This window comes from Apteryx rowi, unplaced genomic scaffold (genome assembly GCF_003343035.1).
Source record: "Apteryx rowi isolate R43461 unplaced genomic scaffold, aptRow1 scaffold_1302, whole genome shotgun sequence".
Lineage (NCBI taxonomy): Eukaryota > Metazoa > Chordata > Aves > Apterygiformes > Apterygidae > Apteryx > Apteryx rowi.
The window spans coordinates 2,642-28,129 of NW_020447534.1; the positions used below are offsets into that span (position 1 = coordinate 2,642).

Genomic DNA, 25,488 nt, shown 5'->3' on the forward strand with positions numbered 1-25,488 from the left:
CCACTTCATTATTTGTACTAATTTACAGTCAGTTTGAGCAGTTCTGGGTAGCGCAAAGGAGGAACAATCATGGAGAGCTTCAGTGGGGATCTTTCAAGACAACAAGCACTAAAATTGCAGATGCAAGTCAATCTACATGAATATGATGCAATGCACATGAGGAAGAAGAGTCCCAAATTCCTGTATCAAACAACTTCTTTGCTGGCCTCAGCCTATTTAGCAGCAGAGTTTGCTCCCACTCGGGTCCTTTTGCACAGCTGCATGCCTCCCTGGTCCAGCTGTGCAGCATGCCCGGGGAGCAGAGCCCTTCCCAAACGAGGGCCCCGAATTACTCTAAGACTATCTGACTCCAGCCAACAACCCTGCCGAAACGTTCACTCATTCCTTTGGAGACCCTCCGCAACTGCCGGGCAACTCAGCAGCAACCCTTGTGGTTAATACAGTCCTGGGCTGGGCCCCGGCAGGAAAGTGACTCCGATCAGCGACCCCGGCACAGCTTGGAAACCTGCAGAGAGCAAATCATCACCGGCATGCGCAATGCAAGTGAAGAGCATGTGGAAGATGGCCTCGGGACCCTGACCTCCACTGGCAACCAGACAAGTGCTTGTAGGAGAAAACCGTTGCACRCTATTAAATACACAGACTGCAACAGGCTCAGGAAATGCCCTGAGCTGAAAATAGCCACCATCTGGAAGGACGCTTGGGAGAAGCATCCCACATGCTTGCCCTGCTTCTGCTCACCCCCCACTTCTGACAGAGGACAGGGCTAGGAAGACTCTTGGTCTGAACCAAAATGTTCAGTCCTACGCTCTGATGATGCAAGAAGCAGAGAGGGAGTTTGCAGGGAACTCTGAAAACCTCGTCTCCAACCCCCAGCGTCACATGGAGCCGCAGCACTCTGGCACTCCGGCAGCAGCTCCTGCAGAGCCGGTGGCCATGGGTTGCGGGTGCCCCCAGGACCAGCTGCAGCAGCACTTCGCCCATGTGGCCCATCCACCAAAGAGCAAGAACTTCATCAGTGCAACAGGCACCAGGCATGAGGAATCCCGCAAGAACAGGGTTGGGTTGTTACTGGTTTTGTAAAGGAAAATATGGGGTTTTTTTCAAAATTGCAAAGAAATAGCAACTAATACATTAATATTGTACTAATATTTGGTGGCTCCAGGGCTTTTAACAATTCAGTATTCTGCAAAGCTGAAAGTATCATAATTTATATTATGCTTGAAATTGCTTATAGCCAGTACAGAGTTAATCATGCAATAATAAGGCTGTTAAGCTTCATATGCCAATAAGTGCTGAGGTCGTTATCTCCTAATTACTTCAACAAATTTTAATTAGTCCAGAAAGTATTATCTCAAATCCCTTCAGAGAAGGCAGTGTCTCACTGAGGGACAGACCTCAGCAGATAAGGGTGGAGTGAGATTGCTCGGTCTTGCTACAGATCCTGTGCAGCCAAAGGGGGACCTAACCCAGTAGTGAACACTGTCCAAGCAGTGATAACCATGTGGCAGCCCTGTCCACGTGTCCCTCTGTCTGTACTGCTCTCTGGTTAAAGCAGAAAGGAACATATGAAATGCAACTTGAGGCTGTCCACAGAGAGCTCTGCAGCTCACAGGCTCCTTGGTGACTTTAACTCTCTCTAGAATTTGCATCAAGAGCTCAATAACTAACCATGGAGATGACTTGTTTTGCTCCTGTCTTTATGAAAATAGAAATTCCAGATTGTTGTACAGTCATCCAGGCTCATCACCCATGCTCTGCATGCAAATGATTGCAATGCCATGGGAACAAGGTTCCCATGTGCAAATGATCAGAGCAGCGACTCTGATCATAACCACCACTCGCTCCTGAACACAGCTGTTGTGGTCCTGGCTCGGGTAGAAGGAGGAGAAATTAGCAGAAGAAAGTCTAGAAACTTTCCAATACACTCTGAGTCACTGGGAGCCTTAACAAGCTCTGCAGCAACCTCGTTCTGCTTCAGTGCCTCAATGTTTATTAGTTGCCTCATTTTGGGCACCTTGATAAGAAAATATACATATAAAAACGCACTTTGAGGGCAAACCCTGTACTTAAAAAGTACACCTAGCAATGTAGTTTAAACATTTCCAAATGAGTATCTGTATTTTTTTGCAATTCATCCACCCTTCCCTTTACATAGCAGCAGGCCTATTGGCAGCAAGACCTCCTCCCGAGAAATTCCCCTTCCAGTATGACATCAGGGTGCCTGCGCACCTGCACGGACCAAGGGTGCTCTCAGGACATGTAAATCAAACATCCTCCAGTTGCACCTCCCTTCTTTTCATACCCCCCTTCCACATCAGAACTGCCACTTCTCCCCTTTGCAAAAAAAACTGTTGCAAGGTTTTCTCTCCTGCCCCATAACTGGAACGAGCGAAGGCAGCAGACCTCACAACACGTCTGCACAGGCTCTGGGAGGTGCTGGGAAGGGCCTGGTGGCCATGGTCCATGTGGGTGTCAATGAGAGAAGGACAAGTGAGAGGTGGCTCTGGAGGCAAAACATAGGTCATTAGGAGAAAGCTGAGGACCTGCACCGCAATGGTCTCTGTGGCATGAGGCAGAGCAGAAAGGCAGGGGATTTATGCTTTATGTTTAGCTGAGAAAACAGCATAAAGAGTCCAGAGTCACCAGGAACTATGAAAAACCTCTGAAAAATAAAAGGAAGCCCATGCAGGAGGTGTGGACTTCAGATGAGCCATGAAAGTACAAGGAAGACCATGAGGGGGTGTTAAATTTAAGTGTGGTGAAACACCAACAGGTACAGAAGAAATGACTAAGGGTTTAGGAGTGAAAACATGGAAACTGAGTGTCCTCAAGTGAAGGATTGAGCAGAGGATGAAAACAGTCAAAAATAATATAGTGTCATTTAATAAAGATGCAGAGAACAGAACCAAAACAGTAATACATTTGCGTCAACGCTGCTGCTATCAGTCTAAGAAATAAGAGGAGAGCTGGAATGTCTGACGTTAATTGAAAGCATCAGTGTAATAAGCGTCCTAGAAACTCGATAGAAAAAAAACCACAGGGACAGTAATACCAAGAAAGAAACATACAGAAAGATAAAGTAGCCCATGCTGGCAGTGGAGTGCACCTGTACGTCAAAGAGAGCTTGAGATCAAATTGAATTAACAAATTAAATTCTTCAACAAATAACAAAATCCACATGGGCTGATATTCAAGACTCAGGAAGAATTTAGTACTGAACCTGTAATATCCCTGTGATGCGACCAGGGTATTCAAGAGGCAGGAGGTAGCGGGAACCACCCCACATGCACATTAGACCTGCTCAGTGTCTTGTGGAGCTGCTCCGACAGAGCTCCCAATGGGAAATGCAACCTAGATTCAGCCTTGCGGAGCTGCATTTCACAGAATAGCTGAGGTTGGATGGGACCTCTGGAGACCATCTAGTCCAATCCCCCTGCTCAACCAGGGTCATCTAAAGCACATTGCCCAGGACCATGTCCAGATGGCTTTTGAATATCTCTAAGGAGGGAGACTCCACAACCTCTCTGGGCAACCTCTTCCAGTCCTCAGTCACCTTCACAGTAAAGAAGTTTTTCCTCATATTCAGATGGAAGTGTCTGTGTTTCAGTTTGTGCCCGTTGCCTCGCGTCCTATCGCTGGGCACCACTGAAAAGACTCTGGCTCCATCCTCTTGACACCCTTCCTTAAGATACTTGTACACATTAATAAGATCCCCTCTCAGCCTTCTCTTCTCCAAGCTAAACAGGCCAAGCTCTCTCAGCCTTTCCTCATAAGAGAGATGCTCCAGTCCCCTAATCAACTTTGTAGCCCTTCGCTGGACTTGCTCCAGTAGTGCCACATCCCTCTTGTACTGGGGAGCCCAGAACTGGATGCAGTACTCCAGATGGGGCCTCAGCAGGGCTGAGGAGAGGGGGAGGATCACCTCCCTCCACCTGCTGGCAACACTCTGCCTGAGGCACCCCAGGATACCATTGGCCTTCTTGGCCACATTGCTGCCTTACGCTTAACTTCGTGTCCACCAGCACTCCCAGGGCCTTCTCAGCAGAGCTGCTTTCCAGCAGGTCAGCCCCCAACCTSTMCTGSTGCATGGGGTTATTCCTCCCGAGGTGCAGGACCCTGCACTTGCCTTTGTTGAACTTCAGCAGGTTCCTCTCTGCCCACCTCTCCAGCCTCTCCAGGTCTCTCTGAATGGCAGCACAGCCATCTGGTGTATTGGCCACCCCTCCCAGCTTTGTATCATCAGCAAACTTGCTGAGGGTGCACTCTGTCCCTTCATCCATGTCACTGATGACTCACCACACTCAGCTTCAGGAAGGGAACACTGCTGGGAGCGCTCCTGCATCTTGCTAGAAAGAAGCGAAAGGGAGAAGATAATCCTTATAGGCAGTCTGGGACCTAAGGGCATCACGTTGGAAGACTGCGGCCAAGGCGCACCTCCAATTCAGAGCAGCTGAAGGAAGGAGACAAGGGAGACAGCCTGGCTGGACGGGGCTATGGGGAAGGTCCAGCTGGGAGCAGCCTTCAAAAATGCTGCAGACATCTCTGAGAGAAGAAAATAGGTACAAACTCTGGTGGCTTGAATGCAAGTCAGGCCGAAACCCAGTCTGAGAAATAACAGGCATGCAAACCAGCGCTAAACCCTTCTTCAAACCTCCAGAGCAGGAAGCGTGACAGAGCTCATAGGACCAAGGGATGGTCCCCACACACCGGGAGCACTTGTAGTGGATGAGGCATTTGAAACGCAGATCAACAAATTCTTCTCCGCGTCAGCATTTACGGCTGATGAATTATTGCTTCCCCAGAAGAAGGTGGGGGGACTCGCATGCCAGAACCCCTCTCTGGATGAAGGGCAGTCTTGCCCTGGCCACCGAGCATCCCCAAGGACATAAGGAATGCCTCTCTCCACCTTCAGAGGATGCGCGAGGAGGAGCAGCTTTCTCAGCCCATTGGTCAGCCTGTGCCTGATGCAAAAGGGTTGGTTCCTGTTCTCTTTTTCCCTCTTAAAAGCTTGTCCATCAGCACTGTGGTGGATCTCAGCAGTTTTAAGAGGCCTTCGGGCAGCAGGACAGGCAGCAAGTGCAACAGGTTAATTGTGCAGGATAGTCTTCTCATTCATCTACTTTAAAAGCGACTAATTTGCAATTTTAATGTGTGGCACTGCTTCTTGTGCTGAGAAGAGATAAATAAGGCTTTCCCAGACGGCCTTTCCAYGGTTTATTTATGTTTAATACCTTCTGTGTAATTTATTAGATCAACGTAAAAGGCTGACTGCCAGCTCTCTCCCAAAGCAAGCTCAGACAGCTCCATCCTGCCAGCCTTTGTGTCTCCAGGTGCCCGCGGGGARCATCCGGGCATGCAGGAAACCCTTATCAGGAGACCCTGATAGAGACGAAAGCCCCGCGAGCGAGGCACTGCCAAGTGAGAGACATCCCTGCCTCGGGGACTGGACCCAAGTGTGGGAGAAATGCCCCAGACGGGCACTGCCTAAATTAAACATGCGCCGTTTCTCTGTCTCTTCAGCCCTTTAATCATTTTCATTGCTTCTGTCTGAGCGGACGGGGAAGCCTCGCCTGAATAAAGCACGCTAGCTGCATTAAATTTCAACGTTGAATTTCATCCAGAATGGTACAAATCATTCATTATCTTTAGTCACTTAAGTTCCTGTCATTCTTGCCTTGATATATATTTTATTGTGTCATCTGCAAAACAGTTCTGCCACATCTCATGGGCTTTCTAATTAATGCTGTTTCTCTATTAGCAATATTTTCTTGGTAAAAAGCAGGAATTGTATTTAATGAATTTAAACTGACTGATAACATCATTTTGACCTTTTCAGCTGCAGTTCTTCAAGACTCATCTTTAACCTGCTCTGTTTGAAGGAAGACACCACAACAGACACCAGGACAAGCACACCTGTCCTGTCTCACCGTTTGAGGAAAGGTGGACATCACAAAGGAAAGATATAATCAAAAACATTAAGGAGCCATTAGGTGAAAGCTGTGTGCTGATATCCTCACCAGGAGTGCATTTAGCATCACAAAAATGCATTTATCATTGTATCACCACAAGTGTACTGTTAACAATTTATTAATTATTAATCTTCTAAAATGTATTTTGTAACATTTGCATTGTTCCTCCTAGAAAATAGAAAAGAGGAAGAACATTGTAGATGAATTGCACAAACAAAAGACTGAGTCCAGCTGGCTGATGAAATGCTCTTCTATTAGCCACAGAAGTAGTAAATGCAAAGTCTGCATAGGCTTCTGGAAACAGCCAGATGCTACTAACTTCCATTTCTTTGGAACCGTACCTGTAAAGATAGTGTCTCTGGCATATATTTTCATTTATGATATTTAGCCTTTAAGAAACCTTCCCAGATTTACACCAAACCAAAAAATGGTTTGAATATTTTGAACTGTTCAAATCCTTCTGAAGTTGAGCATTTCTCCCCATTCTCTTGCTGTCAATCTTGCACTTCCTGCTGGGATGACAAAATTTAAGCCAGAATACTGTTTACCAAACAYTACTACTGCAGAATCATGCTAGTTTGGTCTATAAACTCCTCATAAATACCAAGAAGATGCAGAAGAGGGAGCTCACGCATTTGCAAACCAAAAATAATTGCAGCAAGTGAGCAAGCTATCTAGGTATAACATGCCCGTGCATCAAATAAGGCTCAAATCTCTCTCTTGATGTGCTGTAAGATGAGGGGAGAGCAGTGGATGTTGTCTACCTTGACTGCAGCAAGGCTTTGCACACTGTCTCCCATAAGATCCCTACAGACAAACTCAGGAACCGTGGGCTAGGTGAGTGGACAGTGAGGTGGCTTGAGAAGTGGCTGAATGGCAGAGCTCAGAGGGTTGTGCTCAGCAGCGAAGAGTCTAGTTGGAGGCCTGTAGCTAGCGGTGTCCCCCAGGAGTCAGTCCTGGGTCCAGCCCTCTTCAACTTCTTCATCAGTGACCTGGAGGAAGGGACAGAGTGCACCCTCAGCAAGTTTGCTGATGATACCAAACTGGGAGGAGTGGCCGATACACCAGATGGCTGTGCTGCCATTCAGAGAGACCTGGAGAGGCTGGAGAGGTGGGTGGAGAGGAACCTTATGAAGTTCAACAAAGGCAAGTGCAGGGTCCTGCACCTGGGCAGGAATAACCCCATGCAGCAGGACAGGTTGGAGGTTGACCTGCTGGAAAGCAGCTCTGTGGAGAAGGCCCTGGGAGTGCTGGTGGACACCAAGTTAAGCATGAGGCAGCAATGTGCCCTTGTGGCCAAGAAGGCCAATGGTATCCTGGGGTGCCTCAGGCAGAGTGTTGCCAGCAGGTGGAGGGAGGTGATCCTCCGCCTCTCCTCAGCCCTGGGGAGGCCACATCTGGAGTACTGTGTGCAGTTCTGGGCTCCCCAGTCCAAGAGAGACATGGCACTACTGGAGCGAGTGCAGTGAAGGGCTACAAAGATGAYTAGGGGACTGGAGCATCTCTCCTATGAGGAAAGGCTGAGAGAGCTGGGCCTGTTTAGCYTGGAGAAGAGAAGGCTGAGAGGRGATCTTATTAACGTGTACAAGTATCTKMAGGGAGGGTGTCAAGAGGATGGAGCCAGACTCTTTTCAGTGGTGCCCASCAACAGGACGTAAGGCAATGGGCACAAACTGAAACTCAGGAAGTTTCATGTGAACATGAGGAAAAAATTCTTCACTGTGAGGGTGACAGAGCACTGGMMCAGGTTGCCCAGAGAGGTTGTGGAGTCTCCTTCTCTGGAGATACTCAAAACCCACCTGGACGCGATCCTTTGCAATATGCTCTAGGTGACCCTGCTTGAGCAGGGGCGTTGGACTAGATGATCTGCAGAGGTCCCTTCCAATCTCAACCATTCTGTGATTCTGTGGTTCTGTAAGGAAAGTTCTCAGATCCCAGGAATATTTGCACCTATGCATTGCCACAATGGGGCAAGATCCGTCATGGAGCTGGATCCCACAACCACTACTCGTTCTGCAGACCCRGGCCTTCTTCGTCTCAGCATTAAAGATTACTTGATGAACTTCCAAACCCCTAAAAAACTGATCTTGTGTTCATTAAAACAAGAGTCACCTCCAGAGAATAAAGGAAACAGTGACTGCACTAAATGCAGACCGTGGCATTCCTCCCAAATACGCTGTGGAGGATGTGGCTGGGATCTGCTTGGGCACCAGGCCCAGGAGGGGCAGGCATGGTGGGGACAGCAGATCGGAGCTGGCCAGGAGAACACGAACCAGGAGCAGCCCCATGCACAGGCGGGAGGCAGAAAGAGCGCTGGAGATGAGCATGGGGCGGTGGGTGGAGAAGCTTCGCAGGGGGATGTGGGGACAGCAAAAAATTACTCACGATCACACCCTTTTTCGTGTCTGGAGACTGAATGAGAAGAAGGCATCTGGAGGACTCGCTGTTTGCCCCCAAGCTTTTCCCTCTTCCCTAAGATTCAAATTTCCAAGTTCTTCTGCGCAGTTGCAACGCCCACGGAAATGCTGAAATCATCCACTCACCCTGAAATGCAGCAAAGGGCCGCGAGGACGTGGGAGGAGATTRGAGGTAACAACACAACCGAGCAGGAAAGTCACTTCTGCTCTACAGCCATCGTGCACATCTTCAGTTCTTTCAAATACAGCCTCTCTGAAAAGGTTTGGGCTTGATATAGGTTACGCCAGTAAAAGAGAAATAAGTAACTGGCTTCTTTTGGTAAAAGTGTTAGTCCACGATATATATGGGACAGTGCTTTTTTGGTGGTTTCTTCCTTTTTTTYCTCTCAATCTCTATTTTTTTGTGTGTGTGTTTACTGTGTACACGGAGAGAGGAGAGCCATGAAAAGCACTCAGGCAGAAGTTAATAATTCAGCATCCTGGTGGGGGCGTTCATTCCCAGGCTGGTTCTGACAAACACTGACCTTCAGAAAGTTGGATGTAGAAAATAAGAAGTTGGCCAAATACATCCTGAGGCAGAGGCAATAATGAAATTATTGCTAGCGTGACCTGAGGGAGAAGGAGCATCGTTTCTCCAGCCCTTTAAAGCAGCCTGTGGCAAATGCGGATGCRGGAGAGCTCTCGCCATCCCTTTCAGCTCTTCTGCATTTCATCTGCAACTGCCTCTGCCAGATAAAGACCCAGAGATCCAGATTATTGGAGCAATAAGCCTTGGCAGGGGCACATTCAGGTTTTACACAGCCTCAGTTCTGCAGACTTTCAAGGTGTAATAAAATTCTCCATCCTGCAGAGCCTCCAAGCAGGACCAACAGTCCTTCCAAGAGATAAGGGGCAATAATTTTAAGAGCACATAAGTGATTCAAGACCCAAAGCCTGGGCTTCTTGGCTATCAACTTTCCACAGACCCCATAGTCTTACAAGAGCGCTAGCCAGCCGCATGGGAGGTTTGGGAAGGAGGGAATGGCGCAATGGAGGGAAATCCTGTTGATGCCAAGAACTGCCAGATGAAATGTCCAGGCATTTGTTGCACCAGTGGAAAAAGCTAACGGTGGTGGGAGTTCTTCAGCTAAGAGGCGGTGACAGGGGACACATTGGGGATGCTAAACCATACACTGCTTTAAATGGAGCTTGAAAAGTTTATGAAAGGTATTAGGTGAGATCACTAACAGCACYAGCAGGCATGGGGCTCCAGGCTCTCTGCTGCTGGGCTGCAATCTCAGTGATCAGCTCTGTCCTTCAAGTTTATTAAATCATGCCCGCTGCCAAAGGAAATATCTTTTATTACTCTGCAGTTTATTACTCTGATTTGTGTTTATTTTTTTACTCTTCAGTTTTGGTTTATATTTCTATTCTGGCACAAGCTCTGCTTTTAAAGCCTGTTAAAATATTAATATATGCACTAACTCAGTATGTTTATTGACCCTACAGTTGATAAAAGCACCTTGCTCATTAGACGTCACACCTAATATGAAAAAAAATATACCTTGACATTATTACTACAAAGAAGCCTCCCACAGTAGCACAATAGACTGCTGTTTTTCTGTTTTTCACACTGAGCTGTGCCCATTTGAACAGCACCAAGAAATGCCGCCTCCAGGTCAGGGTTATCGGTGATGGTGACTAAGAAAACCAAAAGACCATGGGCTCGAGCTGAGCTCCCGCATCATCTCCTGGCATCTCTCAGACACAAACACGTGCTGCGTTTCAGGCATGTCCAAATCAGTGAGGCCAACCCATGCTGAGCGAGTCRCAGCCCTGCCTTGAGAAATTGCATAAAGAAGCTGGGGTCCCACCACCAGGAAATCAGAGGTGCACAACAGACCCCCTGACACCAGCCAAGAGATGCCTCCCACCACAAAATCCCATCTGCAAACTGGGGCCAAGCCACATGGGTCAGGTGCAACCAACCGCCACCGTGGCCCCCCAGGAGAGCTGGAGTGGAGGAGCCCCCAAAAGCCTCGCTACGCAAATACCCCATAACGCGCCRCTTCGGGGCTGGGGACGCCGGGCAAGATGAGAGAGGAAGGACTGACACTGCTGTTGTTAAAGATAGCACAATTCCTCATGAATAGCTGGTGTGGCTTCAGGAGAAACATGGACAGCCATGGACAAATGAATGTGCATACCCCAAAAAGATACAAGAATAATGAAGGAACCTTTCAAAAATGAGAGTTTTTCCCCTCACTCCAAACATTATATTTGGAATTCCGTTTTTTGCCTCTTCAAAAATGTTATGCTTCCTAGCCCATCTGCACAGCAGAGAGGGTCATGAAGATGGAAGTTCTCCTACACCCTTTTGAATGCACGTCGAGGCCTTCACGAGACATCTTTCAAATGAGAGTTCACCACTCTGGAAATYAAGCAATCTGTAATACCTATAGGCATTTATGCAGTACCAAAAGGARTGTCACTGAGAGGATTTGGAAACTGAGGTGTCATGGTCAGTTTGAAGGCTGGTAAAGTAATTTTCCATAGCATGACAGGTGAATTAGAGAGAACAAGAACCACCACAGGAGTGGCAGGGAGGAAATAAGGAGTTTTCTTAGTCAGCTGAAGYGAGTGCAATGCAGAATAATTCAGCTTCCCGATGGGAGAATTCATTCCAAAACTTATCTGAAAGGTACTGACCTTGAGCAAGCTGGATATGAAGTTGATCAAGTGCACCCTGAAACTGAAGCAATTAATGAAATTACCACTAGCGCATATCTGGGGTGGTGCAAACATCATTTATTCTGTGCTCTTAAAGCAGTCTGCGTTGACTGAGTGATCCATCCAGTGCTCTATAATAAGCCACCAACCCCTCCCAGTTCTCCTCCTCGTGCCAGGCAGGCGCTCCCCTGCCAGATATGAATCCATGCAGAGCCTCCTGCTGCACTCAGACCACAGTTATAGCAGCACCATTGGCCCCAGGCACCTTCAGGGTGACTAACAGCTGCTCTGTACACCCTTGCTCTGGCAGTGCATGTTTCCAGAAGTTATAATGCTCCATCCTTGGGAGCCACACTTTGTAAAAGTGTGAGGAAAAGACTCAGGAGAACAAAGATCCCAAATCCCACCGGATCAAGCACAGCTGCTTATCAGCTGGTGTTAAAAGGGATTAAGAGGGAAGGCTTTTAAACCTGAGATGGTCAGGACACCATTGCTGATGGGCAATCAAGGGGAACAAAAACTCACAGCAGGGCTCAGAGATGGGTCAGGCCACCCCACATCTCAGATGTCTATATTCTCTGAAAAGAATTGTGATTCAGTTGTTAAAAACAGGCTTGTTGGGATAATTCACAAGACCGGAACATTAGCAAGACACATCTTTAGGAAAGCACAAGACTAAAGAAGGACTAATTGCTCAGGTTAATAAAGACTCTGGTTAATGTTCCAAGGAGAAAACAATCAGGGCATTAGCMCGTGGGAGACTGCTACAGAGAACAAGGAGGTGACAGGGGGTTTCTGAGCTGCCAGCAGAGCTGCTGATGGCACCAGGGCTTTCACTACCAGGAGATGTTAACTGCACACCCACGCAGCTAGGAAAGGCACCAGGAGACTGGGTCCACAAGCCCTGGTGCCGCACTGGTGACAGGCTGCWGGTACAGAAAGCCTGGGAGAATCAGGACCTAATGACGTCTCTCCTGGATTTGACTCTAACCAGTAGGAGGATATGCTTGGGAATGGAAATCACAGCTCCGAGGAGCAACCTTACAATATGATTCTTGAATCTTCTGAAGGGGAAGATGGTGACCTGCAGAATAAACACATGGACTCGAGAAGCAGATCAATAAAGCAAGCGCTTTTATCATGGGCTATCAGTACTGTGCAAAACAAGTTTCAGAAAATCTCATTTCAGCTTGAATCTTAAATTTACTCTGCTTGCCAGTCCTGTAGCTATCCTCCCATCTGCCGCTGGGTGCAACCTGCTGCTGCCACCCCCAGGTAATCTCTCCCCACCATTAACCTTCTGCCACATTCAGGTCTTTSCTGCGAGAGGCAGTCACGTCAGCATCCCTGATACTGCCACAGCAGCACTGAGATGGGTCTCTCTGAAACAGGAGGAAAAGGAGATGCTATCAGTTATGAAAAGGAGGGGGGGGAATGAGGAGSAGGATGGAGGATCTATTAGCTAGGAACTACCTTTTAGAGAAGACTGAATAAAGAAGTTTGATTTAGCAAGGGGGAAAATAGGGGAAGGACCACCAGCCAGGCAGGGAGGAAAGTGAAGAAGCAAAAAAGGCTACCAGATGAGGATTTGGGTCTGCRTGGTCAAATCTGCACGAACAAGCAGTGTAGAGATTTGCGATAAAAACATTGCAGTTATTACAGATGAATGTGAATGTAGGGGTGCAAAAGCACCAGAAGGAACAACTAGAAGAAAGGATATGAGAAAGGCCAGGGCTGATGGCACCTGGATCGGGAGGTCATCAGGATCACAGCACATCTACACACATTCTCGGGACAGCCTAAAACAAAGGATAGATTACACCTAGAAGAAGAGACAGGACAGGGAGGAAATCAGCTGTGCTGCTCAATGACTCAATAAGRCAAGACAGAAAGACCACAATCACTGTTAGCTCCTAGAAACTGCAAAAAAACTGCAAAAGGTCACCAACCTAAGGAGCTGGATSTGCTATGGACTGAGGAGCTGCGCACCCATGGCTTTCTGAGGGCATCCAAACGCAGAGGGACGCAGTCCCAGCCTCAAGAGGACGCCGTGGTCCTGCGGAGGAGCCTGGGGCCCCTGCAGCAGGGTCTGCATCCYGCCCTGACCGCCAAGATGAGCACGCGACTGCCGCACGGGCTGCGGCGCTCCGCCAGGGCAGGGGCAGGAGCAGGACGCTGGCCTGTGCCAGGGCAGGCTGCTGCCAGCGGGCTTCGTGGGGGAAACRCGTCGCCGGAGTCCTTTGAGACTCCAGGCTCTGCGGGATCGCTGCCATGGGTCTGGTTCAACGGTCACTGCACCCTCGCTGGGGGCTTTCAGGCAGAGCAGGATGCAGGGAGATTTTGCAGGTCAGTCCTCACCAACAGCGCTACAAATCACTCACAAAAGCAGGCTCTTCTACAGCGCTTCGAACAGCTCACTGATGAGGTCCCCACTTGGCTGTCTGCAGATATCACTGGCTAAAATGATGGAAAACAGGTGCTTATCTTCCAGACTATAAAGCATTATTCTAATGGACAAATTAGTGCAATTGCAACCAGCTTGAGGTTGAGTCTGGATCAACTCAAAACCAGTTTCAACAAGTAGATAAGTGCTCTTTCATATAACTAATACTAAATGTTTTTACATAAACCACCTCCAAGCACTCTGGCACTACTTCTCTAAAGCTGTTTTACTGCCAGAGCACCTCTGAAGGAAATAGCCTCCAAGTGGCAACCTTTTACTCCTTTAGAAGAGAGAGGCGATTTTTATTCAAAGCAACAAAAGCACCGTGAAGCAACTCAGCCAGCCCTGGCTGCCAGCTCATTATTCAGACAACGACACTCCGCCAAAGAAGTGACTGTCATCTCTGGGCAAACCAGGTGGATCTGTCTGCAACTGGTAAATTAATTTCTCATTTCTCCTCTGGTTTAATCCCCGCTCTCAATGAAGCCGAATGGATCCAGGAGACATTCTAGCATCTCATAGACTAAATCCTTCTGCTAAAAAGCCGCACTTTTTTATGCACAGCCCCCTGTATTGCCTGAAGTGCTACCACTGCCCTGGCTTTAGCGAGCATGGGGGCCGTTTGCAGAAGAAACGCTGTTTAATGCTCCAAGGCAGCTCCTTCCTCACTCCAGGTCCGGAGCGGCTGGGAATGCAGTGCCACAGCAGGCACGGGATACAAGGGAAGTGCCAGAGGAAGCGTGATGAAGTGGCACAGCCTCAGCCCCACCAATRCATAGGGAAAGCCCACCGGTGCTCAAGAACAGCACTTTGGGACAACCCAAATGCACGTCAGGACTGCCCCACTGTTTTACCCCAACAGATAACATTTGAGCTTGCACCTGCGTCACTATTAGAGGCTTCCAGGCACCATTTATGCACCTACTGTAGCTGGAGCACAGCATGGACATGTGCACTGTCCACTGCAACAGGCAGCACTGGTGGGAGGGCAAGACCTTACCAGGACAGGAGCAAGGTGCATTTCAGCTTTGGTCATTGCAAAACAACCTTCGCTGTGGAGAAGTGAAAAGTTATCATGAAAAGTGCAAAGGTGCCAATATAGTATTCTTTCGTCTGCCTCCCAAAACTAATAGAAACCTGTGGGCAAGCGTCCTGTGCTCCAAGTCCAGACTTGCAGTACTGTAACCACAAATTGCATAGTAGTGGGGAAAATGTCCACAGGAAAAAAAAAAAACGTTAAAYTGAAAAGCTACCATGAATGGTTCCTGGGTCGATAGTATAACTAYCAAGAAGCCCCACTACCTTCAATTGTCTGCCTGCTTAGTCATGACAAATCTTGATGTTTTCTCTGAGGATCTGTAGCTCCATCTATTTCATGGTTTACTATTATTTGGCACAAAAAAAAGAAGCACTATATTTTGAGGCTCTCCAAGCAGAACATAATCCCACATATAGCTATGCAGATAGAAGCCAAGTTATGTATTGGAAAGAATCTGAATGCCTGAGTATTCTTCACAACAGAAAAAATTAATTTCCCCATCATTTACATTTGGTGCTGATCCATGGCATTCTCTCCTCTGTGCTACCCCTGACTTGAGACATCCAATCTGTCTGTGCCTGCTTTGCAAACACCCGGTAAGAAAGAACAATAACTGTACAACTAAGTGTTTCTGCAGCATTCAGTACCTGGGCACACGGTAAATCCAATAACTTCTGAGCAAAGCTTTATTTTTTTAATATGGAATGAGATTACTGGGTCGTTAGCATAAGCAGTAATGGCATTTCTTTTTTTAAGACCTTCAAGAAATTTCCAGGGAGATATAATTTCTTCCTCTGAAGATTTCCAGACAGTCCCTAATTTCCTAAACTTTCCAGATAAGCGTCTCTCTGCCTGCATGAGTTCATGTTGACATTAACAGTCCAGCAGATAAACAGATAACAGTCATGGAGCTGCAGCACCTTGGGCAACACTCTGCAGGCTCTGTTTTCCTAGTCAAGGGCCATGGTGAGTTTGCCTGAAGCACATCAATAGGAAACTGAATGGATTTTGTTTCAAGGCATGCTGAAATGAGATCTCGCTACACAGACAAATTGAAAGCGAACAGCAGCTGGTGGACCGTGATAACCGCTGGGGAGAGTCAAGCGCTGAAATGCAAGAGGGCACAAGAGCTGAAGACAGCTCACTTACGAGCTCTGCATGATGACCCCCTTCCAGAGGATGCCTGCGCCGTGCCGCAGTGTTTGGAAGTGAGACCAGACACTCTTTTAGAGCCAGAGGAGTATGTTAGTATGACCTGCGAAAGGGTCTTCCCAGAAGACAGCTTAGAGCCATTACCAAGCACTGAAGGCTGAAACTTCATTTGTTCAATAGTACTGAACTTCAGTAGTACTGAAGGACTATACATTTGCTTTTCACTCAAGTGTCCTTAAAAGACCTCTGTAATACAGAGCCTGCAGTCACTACTGGGCTATAGTTTTGTATAAATAATAAATAAACATGCTTTGCTGATTGTTCATTTGCTGTTGTTTTATTTACTGTGTTTTGTGCCTAGGCTGCAAATCATTTGAAGAATGCAGTGTACCTTATTTCTTACAGGACTTCAGTACATTGTAGAGTGAGTGCTACTACAAATTAACTTCTAAATCTGCTATTTTGAAATATCAAACGGTAATATTTGGAGAAAGGACTTTTGAGTCTATCAGAGGTCAGGATACTGGACTTCAGGCAAATAGAGAATCCTCTAGGACAGAAAATGGATGATTTGCAATACAGCCACAAGAACTCAGGTGGTTTCCATGTGCCTGCCATATGTAGGCCAGAGGCCTTTGGAGATGTACTAGATCTGACTGATTTTGTGGCTTTAGCTATATTTTAGGTTTGGATTGATTGCACAAGGATCAAAGTTTAAGCAAAGTTCATGTAATTACTATTAACTTCACTGGGTCTTCAGTGTCCCAATGCTAATCTATCACTTCCCAATTGACCACGTAACACAGATCTGCAAGAGCGGACGAGCAAGACTGTCACACATTTACGCTGAAAAACAGAGCGCGCAGTGCTWTAACATAAGAATGGGATGTGGGATCTGACGTACAGGGATAATGAGCAGCATGCAGAAGATTCTCCAGTCAGTCTGCAGGTCCTTACTGGTTTCCCCAGTKAAAGCTGATAACCCCTGTTACCATAGGAGGCACAACATTGGTCTCTATAACCACTGAACTGGGATTCTCTCAATTAGCTGGCTAATCAAAAGTCAATACTGGACTCAAAGAAGTATTTGTCAACACTTTGCCACCCAAAAGTGATTCCACAGCTCTGGGCCTAACAGGAGAGTTACCCCAGGTGGGTGGGAAAAGGGACATATTGTGGGGGCAAGAGCAGAAACACAGGACAGGGCAAACTGATGCCTTCAAACCAGGTTTCTAGGACAGAGAGGAAGTTCATGCCATGGAGCTCATTGGGCCACGACAGTACTGACTGACAGGCTTTCACAACATGGCAACTTGCTGCCCTACATCTAGGACCCTCCACTGTTCMCCTTGGGACAACTGCATTATTAGGGACAATGACTTGGCTAATTGTATTTAATATGAYAGTAAACACTTGAGGCACCCATTGCAATTCAGCTGCCCTGTGCATTTTATCAGGACGACTATGGACCATCAAGAGGGGAAAGTATTCCCAGGACAGCACCATCAGTGGGCTGCGACCCCCTCTCCCTACACACTGCCCTTCCCCACAGCCTGAACATGTGCTCACTCCTTCATGCCTGCCTTTTTGCAAAACTGTCTTAGAGGTTTCCACCCTCTCTCAGTGAGGAAGATCAAGCTGAAAATAGAAGCATTGTGCATTACGAGAAGATGTTTCTTTCCATCTGACAGCACTGAAGYTACCTGAGGTTTTGGCTGCTGGTCAGCCTGTGGGGCAGACTTGGAGCAGGCTCTAAGTATTTTGGGGGCAAGATTAGACAAACACCAGATATATGCTTCCTCCTAAGAGATGTTAGGGGTGTGATTCCCCTGACCGAAAACAGATGTCTAAGCACTTTGTAATAATCCATCTCAGCCAGCCCTTCACCCCGCCCAGGGCCCAGCACCCMCCAGGTAATTACATTCAGATAGCAATTCAAAGGACTACACAGACTCTTTCACACATGTTCTTTACACCAGACACCGTAAATGGGAAACTAAGCCACAACCAAGAGCATTTGCAATTCACCTCCTGTATGCACACCAGGAGTGTACATCCAGAAATATCCTACTCAAGCATTTTCACAATGACAGTGAAATTCCACCTTCCTTAGCCCCTAAATCAAGAATTAGAAGGAGCATATGCTTGTTTGATACTCATAAGGGATGCTCAGATTGGAATAACCACAAGATAAATTAGGTTAGATACAGGACAGTGACTCAGGGTGGCTTTCCCGAGCCATGTCCTTGCTCTGGATGCAAAGTTCCCTAAAGCCCTGCTCAAGACATTGTGGAAAATGGACTATTCATTTGCCTAAAATACCACCGTWGTCATCCTAGTTCTGAGAGCAATTTACATCAACTCTCTCATGCTCCTGGGACTCCAGATCAGCTTCACCCTACAAGCATCTCCATTTGCTGGGGCATCTRTACAGCACCACTGTACACACTCGGCACTGAAACTCAGGTGCCTGCAGTGCCACCTGAGCCAGCTCTGCCTGGCAAGTACCCATGGTCTTCTTGCAGACCCACAGAGAAGCTCTGTCTTCACCATTCCCGTGACAGGATAGATGACCAGAGAGACCCTGCGCAATTTGGGGAGAGGGAGAGGTTTCCTTGTGCCTTTGACCCTGCACTGCCCCACCGCAGGACAGTTGGTCCTTGCCATGGTGTGGCATAAGCCCACTGCTGTCCCCACCAAGAGTTGCTGGGGGSTCCTGATGCTCCTAAGCGAGGGAGATTTCTTGCAGCGCTCACATTCCCCGCACCACGTCCTCTGCTTGTGCAGAGCTGAACAGAGGGGCGTCTGTGTGGGTACTGAAGCGTGCCAGGAACACGTTACGCTACTACTTCAGAAAACCTCACCATCAGGGATGTTAACAGGCACTGAAAGAGCTAATGAGACATTAACAGGTGAGATATCAAGAAGATAACTGACAAAATACTTAAGGGGCTACTGCTTTAAAGCACTTAAATAGTAAGTGCTTTARACTGAAAATCCAAAGAGGTAGACAGTCTTTCTGTTGCAGAAGGCAATCAGACTGGTCAAGCACAATTTTCCCTTAGTAAATCCATGCTGGTTGTTCTTGATTGCCTTCCTGTCCTTCAGCTGTTTGGAGAGAGGGCTCCCAAGAAGACATGCTCCATGCTCTTTCCAGGGACTTCGCTGTGACTGAATGGTTCATAATCCTCTGGATCCTCCTTCTTTTCTCTCTGAAGGATGGCAGTAATGTTAGGCTTTTTCCAGTCACCRGGGAACTCCTCCAATCACCCCAATTTTTCACAGATGATAGACAGCAGCCTGGAAATCATACCAGACTGGAGACCTAAGAAAAAACACATCCTTATTCAAGAGTTAAGCTGCAGAGCAGAGTGAAGAAAAATGGCATCAGGGGGTCAGATTGCCATGAGTCAAACCTCTTTATGGCAGTTCAGAGAGYGGGTGCTATAATCTGCAGGCTGCACCCTGCAAAAGCTCAAACTGAGCAGCACTGCCGGGCAGGTGGCACAGGACCCCCTGCATTCAGGGTCCACATGGGAAGCTCCTGAGGAAGCTGAGCAGACACATCAGGGCAGGAATTTATCACCCCAAAAAGGGTGGAATAGGGACCACTCTAGCTTTCAGGGACCAGTGCAGCTACTGAACCCCAGAAGTACATGTATTCAGGTCCAGAAAAGCAGTGTGAGTAGAGACCACTAAAGACCAGCACAGGYTTGAAATTAGGCACCTGGTTCCTAGACAGATGTTAGAGTCAAAAGGGGCAYGTGGCTAGCAGTAATTCCACAAGTCCACCAGGCTACGACAAATACCTACAAATACTGATGGGCCCAGATGTGTTCCCACAGCTCTGSGCCTCATCAGCCTGACTATAAAACATGCTGTTTTAGTCAGCAGGGCGCCAGATGAGCTGAARACTACAGTGATCTGACACAGATGTCTTACAAATATTCCTGCCTAAATCTTGTCACTGTAACATCAAAACATCCGGGCAGAAAGATCATTCTTGAAATGTTTCGCTCTTCTTGTGACAGATTTAGCAGGTTCAATGCACCAATTCCATCTGGTCACAGCGAGTGTCAGTTAAGCCCATCATAAGAAATGCTCCGTAGGCTGTAACTTGCTGCCAAGGCACAGGGGAATTTATGAGAGCTGGTACCTTGGCACATTTGACAGCTGAAAGGTGCTGCCATCGCCTGCCACAGGGAGTCTGCAACCCTGACTACTGCACCGGGCAGACCGGCAAGGGAGTCCTTCTTCTTCTGTGGGGTCACTTCTTATGAAAACACAGGACTGACCGGAGAAAAGCAGTATTACAAATGAAGTAAGGAGGAGCTGATGAGCRTGACTGGACAGCTAATACTAAATGAATAAGTATCAGTATCCTAACAAAGGTTTAAATGGGACATCTGAGGTACTGTGAGGAGGAGGATGTGCAGCTAGATCAATGTCTAACTAAACAATTAAAGATATAAAATGTACTGATCACACAATACTATAAATGTTTGGAGCTTGAGAGTACTTAACATATGGATAAAGTAGCTGATCAATCAATGCACAATAGACGTGATAGGAATGCCACTGGTATAAAACATTATGCAACAAGGATCTAATTAAGCATATGTAAAAAAGAATCATAGTTTGAATTCATTTCTGCTGCACAGTTATACCCCACTGTGTACTAACCGTCAGCTCAGTGTTTTTCTTGCTATCTACAGTTTTGCTGTGATTAAGAAACCAGACAAACAAACTCAGCACTGAGTGCTGCTTTGAAGTGAGCAAGACTGAAAGTGAATCCGTTCCAGAGCAAGACCCCAGCGCAGCTAGTGGTGTCCTGGAGTGTCAGTAGCATACATGTCCCTGGAGAGCCAGAAGTCCCCAAATGCAAACAGTGGCCAACTGAGAACAGCAAGAAATCTTGGGATCCACACAGAATAACAGAATCACAGTATAAGCTGAGGTTGGAAGGGACCTCTGGACATCATCTAGTCCAACAACCCTGCTCAAGCAGGGTCATCTAAAGCACATAGCACAGGACCATGTCCAGATGGCTTTTGAATATCTCCAGAGAAGGAGACTCCACAACCTCTCTGGGCAACCTGCTCCAGTGCTCTGTCACCCTCACAGTAAAGAAGTTTTTCCTCATATTCAGATGGAACTTCCTGTGTTTCAGTTTGTGCCCGTTGCCTCGCGTCCTGTCACTGGGCACCACTGAAAAGAGTCTGGCTCCATCCTCTTGACACCCTCCCTTCAGACATTGATAAGGTCCCCTCTCAGCCTTCTCTTCTCCAGGCTGAACAGGTCCANTGTGTTTCAGTTTGTGCCCGTTGCCTCGCGTCCTGTCACTGGGCACCACTAAAAAGAGTCTGGCTCCATCCTCTTGACACCCTCCCTTCAGACATTGATAAGGTCCCCTCTCAGCCTTCTCTTCTCCAGGCTGAACAGGTGCAGCTCTCTCAGCCTTTCCTCATAAGAGAGATGCTCTTAATCATCTTTGTAGCCCTCCACTGGTCTCACTCCAGTAGCTCCACATCTCTCTTGTTTTGGGGAGCCCAGAACTGGACACAGTACTCCAGATGCAGCCTCAGCAGGGCTGAGGAGAGGAGGAGAATCACCTCCCTTGACCTGCTGGCAACACTCTTCCTGATGCACCCCAGGAGACCATTGGCCTTCTTGGCCACAAGGCCACATTGCTGCCTCATGGTTAACTTGGTGTCCACCAGGACCCCAAGGTCCTTCTCTGCAGAGCTGCTTTCCAGCAGGTCAGTCCCCAGCCTGTACTGGTGCCTGGGGTTATTCCTCCCTAGGTGCAGGACTCTGTGCTTCCCTGTGTTGAACTTCATGAGGTTCCTTTCTGCCCATTACTCCAGCCTGTCAAGTTCTGAATGGCAGCACAACCCTCTGGTGTATCCCTGTGTTTTTAACTCCTCTCTACCACATCACACTACACCTTCATGCTACTGTTCTTTTTTATTAAACTATGCATGGTAGCACAGTAGGAAACACAGAAATGCAGGTCTGAAAGGGAMCTTCAATATGTCATAAAGTCCAAAGCTACACAATGGTAAAGGATCAAGCCACCACAAACAGATCATGTTCAGTAGGTATTAGTCTATGTTAAAAACTTTCAGTGAAAGCAGTTCCATAATCTCTCTTGACAACTTAATGCTGCAGGTCATAAAACAAGAGCACCAGGATTTTCTGGTTTCTTCCTATATCATTTCACAGTACTTCAGAACTTTCTCTCCACCTGCCAGAAGAAAACGGTCAATACCTGCTACTGCGGCACTGCTGGTTTTCTCAACTCAATTTCCGAAGCTAACRAAGCTTCTTTCAGTTTCCTGTGTAATGGCAACATGGATTTTGCATATTTCCTTATGACAAAGGCTTGATGGTATCTTGTACAGCCAGACAATGCCCAGAGGAAAACTTCCTCTCTTGCGGGACAATGTGTATGCTCTACCTTTGCCATTTCCTTCTTAGATGCACAAAATTTTCTTAAGTTGTTTCCTGCTGAGGGTCATAAAAAGAAATTCTCAGCAGTGTCCTGATGGTTCTTAAACAAATGGGTACTAGCAGGTCAGCGGAAAAGCACCCTGTACCACTGTTCTGGCGCATTAGCAACATTTGGAGAGAAGATTCCTCATCTCTCAGTCCGGATGATGTATTTTGATGAAAGGCTTCTCTTATTCCTTTGCTTTCCAGCACCCCACCACTGTTCACGTTCTCCCATAAAGCAGAAGCACTGTGCTCTGCCACTGATCACTGGGGTTCCTGATTAACCCGTTGTCTGAAACGCCCTTTTGCTTTGTTTTAGATCATCAGGACCAAGCTTGGTAGTTTGATAACACCATCTTCATCCTCTGTATCGAAACAGATCAGTCCCTTGTGGATACAGCTATTCTATAACTGCTGCTGCGGCTGCTGCATCCAAAGATGACACTCTCTTCACAGGTCACAGGTTGATCTGAGAAGCTGCAAAACACCCACAGAATTTGCCCACCTAAAAGAGAAAAAAAATSCTATCATTTCTTATTTCCCTGCTCTTCACAATTCCTGCTGAGTTAAAGGCAGTAGATGACTCAGTTTCATTTTCAGTGTCAGATGAGTAAGGAAATGTTATTTTCTTTATTTATTCATCGGCTTATGGGTAATTTGTGAAAAAGAATGGTAATTTTCRAGATAATTTTGTTATGCATCTCCATTTCATGTTGCTTTCCCCCAGAAAGTTTGAAAGGACTTTGAGGACAATAAACACAAGAATCCCTGAGATCTTCCCATGGCCTACTCAAGACCATGATACTGTAGTAACTCCACTGCAACTGCCTTATCCAGACTCTTATTTAAACATAGAAAGATCAGTGTCAAAATGACCAAAATTTWAAAATATTCTTTGCCCTCCTCCTGGCCAGGCAGCAGCCCACTTCAGCCCACTGAATGGGATCTTCCCACATCCCTGTCTGGATYGCAGATCCACAGCCCTTTCTAAGTTGAGGTTTGCTTTGATTCTCTTCMATATCCTACTTTCCCCAGAAGTGAAATTTGAAAGCTGCTCCATTCTTGGTATATTTAAACCTGGCAAATTGTTTCTCAGTTCCCAATACTGGTTTGTTACAGAGCAGGGCAGCATTTTTGCTAGGTGCTTGTAAGAAATTCATATGCTCTTTTACACKCCCTGCCCCTGTGCTTGTTCCCAAGAAAGTCAGAGTTGTATCTGCACATGTGCTCCTCCCTTTTACGAAAGACCAATATTTGCATACCCTGCCCCACTTCCATAACATTACAAAACCATTGCAGCTGTGTGTAAGGCGGCACTGGGTTAGCATGAAATGTCTCCAGCATGACCTGTAACAAGGTTAGTAGTGGAGGACCCATGACAAGGTAAGAGCACCTCCAAGGAAACAACAGCTGAAAAGCAGTACAGGAAAACAAAGGTTCACCTAGGATTGTTCAGCCTGGAGAAGAGAAGAGTGAGGGGGGATCTTATTAATGTGTATAAATATCTTCAGGGAGGGTGTAGAGAGGATGGGGCCAGACTCTTTTCAGTGGTGCCCAGCGACAGGACGCGAGGCAACRGGCACAAACTGAAACACAGACAGTTCCATCTGAACATGAGGAAAAACTTCTTTACTGTGAAGGCGCCTGAACTGAGCACTGGACCAGGTTGCCCAGAGAGGTTGTGGAGTCTCCATCCTTGGAGATATTGAAAAGCCATCCAGACATGGTCCTGGGCAGCGTGCTCTAGGTGACCCTGGTTGAGCAGGGGGGYTGGACTAGATGATMWMCAGAGGTCTCTTCTAACCTCACCCAATCYGTGATTCTGTGAACCCCTGTAAACTTGCAACATCCACAACATCCTTTAGCAAGGAGCTCCATGATCAACTCCTGCAYGAAGAACAAGCTGCTTTTTGTTTTGAACCTGACTCCCGCTAAGTTCCTTTTACAGTCCTTATTGCTTGCGCTGGAAGAGACAGTGAACAGGAAATCACTACCCATACAAGTTAACTCTTTATTACTAGAAATGACTTTGATTTTAGCAACAAAGTTCCTGCATGCACTCAATCCCTAACAAGGCAGAGATGATGACTAACAGATAACACAATGCAGCATAAGAGCTCTAAAAAGCCATTATCCTCCCCTTCATCTTCAAACAATTGATTAATTAGGTGACATACAGTAAGCATGGCACCATATGTGGCTGGTTTAATATAACTTTATTTGCATCACAATAATGTCAAATTGTACAGTTATCTMTATATAAAACTAAGTAAAGATAGATTTACTGCCCTTTCTGGGGGACCCTGCTGTGTAATAAATCTGTCAGGAAGCCATGATCACTGAGAATTTAAATTTAGGTCCAACTCTGGTAATATTGCTAACAATTTCTAAACAAGGCCTTGAGGTGACACAAATATTTGTCCAGACCCAGAGCTACCCATCCTGAACAKCCCAGGTTTTCTGGAATTCAGGCTGTACACATGTGACTAGACCCCTTCTTTGTCAGTATATGCCCTTACAGCTGGTTATGAGTGTCCCCACCTGCTTCCAGGGGCCTAGGGAGCTCAGGAAAACCCAGCCCWGCCAGGGCAGCTCTCAAGATCTCATGTGAGTGAGATTTCAAGGGAGCCTTTTCTTCCACAGTTAYGGCAGAAATTCAGGGGCTCCAGATATAAGACAATGCCCATCATCTTCCAAACCCTTTGCTTAAACAATAAATATAGGGAATATAATCTGGGGCTGCTTTAGTTACAGTAAGGAGCTGAACCCTTTTGGATCCCCGTGGATCAGCACAGAAGCCACTGTTTGTCCCAGCAGCCTAGGGCGAGGAGAAAATTCCCTACAAAACCTTGTTACATTTAAATCTCTGATCGCCCAGAGGAACTGGCTGTGGCAGGTCTTTGTATCAGGAAATTATGTACTTCCCCTTGGAATTTCTCTCTCTGCTGCCCAGATAGGGAACTACCACAGAAAAGATCTCGCCCCGATTTGYGCGGGGAGGCTGCGCAGGGCTCAGCGCCGAGCAACGTCTCCTTAGCCGCAGCCCGACCAGCGAAGCGGTTCTGCGGGGGCGCCCGAGCCGCTGAGGTACAACCGAGCGGCGGAACCGCCGGCGTCCAGCCCGCACCGCCGCGCTTTCCCACATCACAGCCATCCGGGCCGCCCTGGACGAGCCTCAAAGCCGCCTCAAAGCCCTTAGTTCTCAGGCCTAAGTCACCGCCCTGACCTACGTGTCTCCCCTTAACAGCCAGCGCCCAGCTC

General features: G+C 47.3%; 1 protein-coding gene across 1 annotated transcript in view; it reads left to right on the plus strand.

The window, feature by feature from the left end:
* Positions 1 to 813: 813 nt before the first annotated feature.
* Positions 814 to 25,488, plus strand: part of RPS11 (ribosomal protein S11) — a 27,970-nt gene continuing 3,295 nt past the window's right edge. The window contains exon 1 of the mRNA XM_026056307.1: positions 814 to 1,059. Within this exon, the coding sequence (XP_025912092.1) occupies positions 814 to 1,059 (246 nt within the window). The remainder of the gene's footprint in view (positions 1,060 to 25,488) is intronic.